The 5,114-nt window shown below is 37.3% G+C and overlaps 2 gene segments (V, D, J or C); both read left to right on the top strand.

Moving 5' to 3' along the window:
- The first annotated feature begins 240 nt into the window (after positions 1-240).
- On the top strand, positions 241-746 carry LOC107658312 (Ig kappa chain V-VI region NQ2-6.1-like). The segment is given in 2 exon segments: positions 241-291; positions 397-746. Coding segments are annotated over 2 exon segments (390 nt in total).
- Positions 747-2,423: 1,677 nt separating this feature from the next.
- LOC107658311 (T-cell receptor alpha chain V region RL-5-like) lies at positions 2,424-4,503 on the top strand. The segment is given in 3 exon segments: positions 2,424-2,467; positions 2,573-2,904; positions 4,396-4,503. Coding segments are annotated over 3 exon segments (480 nt in total).
- The last annotated feature ends 611 nt before the right edge of the window (positions 4,504-5,114 follow it).

Genomic DNA, 5,114 nt, shown 5'->3' with positions numbered 1-5,114 from the left:
AACTTAAAAAAAGTTACATTCAAATATTTCAAGACACATCACTTAAACAACGAGATATTGTAGCAAAAGGTGATATGGCATGCATTCTGCCAGAAGGTGGAGCTCAGGATCCATCCTAGTTCTGTCTCAGTTCAGTTGTTTAAAAACAGAGCAGACAAACATTGAATCAGTCACACTTTAGAAGAGAACTGTCTTGTCCTCTTGTCTAGACAAGTCTTGACTCTCAAAGTTATTGTCTCTCATTAGTACAGATGCTGCTCCTCGTATTCATTACCTTTTCTCTCCTAAAAGGTAAGTGATTCAAAGCAATTACTGTGGAAATGCTTTTTTCTGCTTTTTATACTGTTGACAATCTGATTAGAAATGATTCATTAAAACATTGTTTGTTTTAAACAGAGACTGCTGGTGAAGATGTCATAAAACCAGTCTTTACAGAGAAGCATGTTTTGGCAGGAAAAGATGCTACACTGATCTGCAACTACACTGGAAGTGTGCAGAATTTGCAGTGGTACCGTCAGTATCCCGGAACCAAACCTGAGCACATCATCATGTTCTTTGAGACCATCCCCAAATCAGAGCCCGCTCTCCGTCTGACCGCTGCAGCTGATAAAGCAGCCAAAACTATGAATCTGACGATCTCTTCTACAGAAGTGAAAGACTCTGCCACGTACTACTGTGCCCTGGTGCCCACAGTGTCAGGAAACACAACTACACTGTACAAAAACAGAGTGAGAAAGGATATTTAAGACTTTTAAAACTGCACTCTTTATAAAGTGGACAATCAATTGTTACCTTTTGGAATAGTTTTCAAACACATGTACAGTACAATTGGTAGTGTCCTCCTCACCATTAATATTATCAGACCACTTCTTAAAAAAGATATGAATAGTTGTTTGATGTTTGAAACATTTAAATATCTGACCTGTGCCACTGCAATGTTTGTATAATAGTAGCTTATTTATATATTGTCTGTACTTGTAGGGTAAAATAAGCATGTAGGTATGTGTGGGAGGAGCTCAAGATTTTGTCAACTTCAGTGGAAGAAATCAAAAAGACATCACTGACTTTCCTTCATACAGATCCTGATAGAAGTCTGAACTCAAAAGAAACAGAAACATGTTTCTCATCTCATCCGTTTTCATTTTTATCCTCAGTTACTGTGAGTATCGTTAGTCTTACAATGCGATACACATTTGCACCGTTTTCCAGAACATCACTAAAAATAAATCAAAAGTGTGCATTTTTTTATTCTTAACATAATCATTACAGTCCTTGATTCTTTAAAGGGATAGTTCACCCAAAAAGGAAAATTAGCCCATGTTTTACTCACCCTCAAAGCATCCTAGGTGTATATGTCTTTCTTCTTTCAGACGAATCAAATCTGAGTTATATCAAAAATTATCCTGGCTCTTCCAAGCGTTAGAATGGGAGTAGGCGGGTGTTTTTTTCAACAGTCCAAAAGACATCAAATAAAGCGTGCGCATCCATAATAAAACATGCCTCACACGGCTCCGGGGGGTGAATAAAGGCCTCCAGTAGCGAATCGATGCATTTTTGTAAGAAAAATATCCAGATTTAAAATGTTATAAACATTTTTATCTCACTTCTGCTGACTGTCATACCAGCACGCCGTTCTGGGCGGATGACACAAGACGTATGCGTCGCGCATGCGCCTGTGAGATATGCTAGTCTCGCAAGTTTGTTTACAGGAGCAAAGGAAGCAAAGTTTCCTTACTTTACCAAAGGAAAACCAGTCTCTTCTTGGCTTATATCGAAATCCTCCTACATTTTTCTTTAGAAATCCTCGTTTTGTGCTGCTAATTTGTGACCGGCGTTTTGTTTTGCTGTCTCTCCTCCGTGCTTCCGTGTTTGTCACTTCTCATCGGTGCGTGCGCGATGCATACGTCTTACGTCATCCGCCCGGAACGGCTTGCACGTGTGACAGTCAGCAGAAATGTTATGGTACCATTTACTTGTTAATTTTTGTAAACTTTTGTATACTTGTCAACTTTGCTTGACTGACTGTTAGAATTGTGCTACTTGATTTCTTTGCACAGTAAACAAATGTTACAATCAGTTGGATCTCTCTGGACAGTGACAGTTTTCATAACTTAAAAAAAGTTACATTCAAATATTTCAAATATTTGCTCAATTAATCATTTCATTCTTCTTACTATAAAATTTACTAGGCCAAAGGTTTTCAGTAAGCTTTTATGTGTTGTTCAAAACACACCGCTTAAACAAGGAGATATTGTAGCAAAAGGTGATATGGCATGCATTCTGCCAGAAGGTGGAGCTCCAGGATCCATCCTAGTTCTGTCTCAGTTCAGTTGTTTAAAAACAGAGCAGACAAACATTGAATCAGTCACACTTTAGAAGAGAACTGCAAGTCTTGACTCTCAAAGTTATTGTCTCTCATTAGTGCAGATGCTGCTCCTGGTATTCATTACATTTTCTCTCCTAAAAGGTAAGTGATTCAAAGCAATTACTGTGGAAATGCTTTTTTCTGCTTTTTATACTGTTGACAATCTGATTAGAAATGATTCATTAAAACATTGTTTGTTTTAAACAGAGACTGCTGGTGAAGACGTCATAAAACCAGTCTTTACAGAGAAGCATGTTTTGGCAGGAAAAGATGCTACACTGATCTGCAACTACACTGGAAGTGTGCAGAATCTGCAGTGGTACTGTCAGTATCCCAGAACAAAACCTGAGCACCTCATTTTATACATTGAAACCATCCCCAAATCAGAGCCCGCTCTCCGTCTGACCGCTGCAGCTGATAAAGCAGCCAAAAGTATGAATCTGACGATCTCTTCTACAGAAGTGAAAGACTCTGCCGTGTACTACTGTGCCCTGCAGCCCACAGTGACAGGAAACACAACTACACTGTACAAAAACAGAGTGAGAAAGGATATTTAAAACTTTTAAAACTGCACTCTTTATAAAGTGGACAACCAATTGTTACCTTTTGGAATAGTTTTCAAACACATGTACAGTACAATTGGTAGTGTCCTCCTCACCATTAATATTATCAGACTACTTCTTAAAAAAGATATGAATAGCAAAATAATGTTTGAAACATTTAATATCTGTACTGTGCCACTGCAATGTTTGTATAATAGTAGCTTATTTATATATTGTCTGTACTTGTAGGGTGAAATAAGCATGTAGGTATGTGTGGGAGGAGCTTAAGATTTTGTCAACTTCAGTGGAAGAAATCAAAAAGACAACACTGACTTTCCTTCATACAGATCATGATAGAAGTCTGAACTCAAAAGAAACAGAAACATGTTTCTCATCTCATCCATTTTCATTTTTATCCTCAGTTACTGTGAGTATCGTTAGTCTTACAATGCGATACACATTTGCACCGTTTTCCAGAACATCACTAAAAATAAATCAAAAGTGTGCATTTTTTTATTCTTAACATAATCATTACAGTCCTTGATTCTTTAAAGGGATAGTTCACCCAAAAAGGAAAATTAGCCCATGTTTTACTCACCCTCAAAGCATCCTAGGTGTATATGTCTTTCTTCTTTCAGACGAATCCAATCTGAGTTATATCAAAAATTATCCTGGCTCTTCCAAGCGTTAGAATGGGAGTAGGCGGGTGTTTTTTTCAACAGTCCAAAAGACATCAAATAAAGCGTGCGCATCCATAATAAAACATGCCTCACACGGCTCCGGGGGGTGAATAAAGGCCTCCAGTAGCGAATCGATGCATTTTTGTAAGAAAAATATCCATATTTAAAATGTTATAAACATTTTTATCTCACTTCTGCTGACTGTCATACCAGCACGCCGTTCCGGGCGGATGACACAAGACGTATGCGTCGCGCATGCGCCTGTGAGATATGCTAGTCTCGCAAGTTTGTTTACAGGAGCAAAGGAAGCAAAGTTTCCTTACTTTACCAAAGGAAAACCAGTCTCTTCTTGGCTTATATCGAAATCCTCCTACATTTTTCTTTAGAAATCCTCGTTTTGTGCTGCTAATTTGTGACCGGCGTTTTGTTTTGCTGTCTCTCCTCCGTGCTTCCGCGTTCGTCACTTCTCATCGGTGCGTGCGCGATGCATACGTCTTACGTCATCTGCCCGGAACGGCTTGCACGTGTGACAGTCAGCAGAAATGTTAGGGTACCATTTACTTGTTAATTTTTGTAAACTTTTGTATACTTGTAAACTTTGCTTGACTGACTGTTAGAATTTTGCTACTTGATTTCTTTGCACAGCAAACAAATGTTACAATCAGTTGGATCTCTCTGGACAGTGACAGTCTTCATAACTTAAAAAAGTTACATTCAAATATTTGCTCGATTAATAATTTGTTACAAATTTGTTGGAAAAGATGTTACACTGATCTGCAACTACACTGGAAGTGTGCAGAATTTGCAGTGGTACCGTCAGTATCCCGGATCCAAACCTGAGCACCTCATTTTATACCTTGAGACCATCCCCAAATCAGAGCCCACTCTCCGGCTGATAAAGCTGCCAAAAGTATGACTCTGACGATCTCTTCTACAGAAGTGAACGACTCTGCAGGGCTCTACGCTTATTTTTCTTTTTAGGAGCGCTTGTGCTCCTAACTTAAAAAATTTAGGAGCACAGTCAAAAATTTAGGAGCACTAAAATTTGATAAAAAAATAGCCTTCCCATTACGAGGTGATATTTGACTCCTTAAAGTGATTTACAGTAGAATTTTGTTTTTACCTTTGTAATGGCATTTTTCTATCTTTATTAAAAGTATGTAATCTTTTGTCAAAAAAATTTTTTTTAAAATGTATAAGCTTTTTAAAAATTCTAGATAAAACCATATAATAAGAACAAGTAGAATAAGAAGAATAAGTTACTAATCAAATGAAATCAGTATTAAAAATAATTTGTACAGCGGTAGCACAGAAGAACACAAAAGTGGCTTGTAGGTGTATTTTCAGACATTTAATGAGGATCAGAGGTGGCATGAGTGCAATTAAATCCATAAATTCATGTTTATTAATGAATTTAATGATTAATGATTAAATGTTTTAAAAAATGTTGAATATAGAAATATTAAAGGGGTCATATGATGCTTTTTTAAAGATCATTATTTTGTGTATTTGGTGTAACAGAATATG

This window comes from Sinocyclocheilus anshuiensis, unplaced genomic scaffold (genome assembly GCF_001515605.1).
Source record: "Sinocyclocheilus anshuiensis isolate Anshui unplaced genomic scaffold, SAMN03320099.WGS_v1.1 scaffold375, whole genome shotgun sequence".
NCBI lineage: Eukaryota > Metazoa > Chordata > Actinopteri > Cypriniformes > Cyprinidae > Sinocyclocheilus > Sinocyclocheilus anshuiensis.
This window is presented reverse-complemented; position numbering and strand designations above follow the sequence as displayed.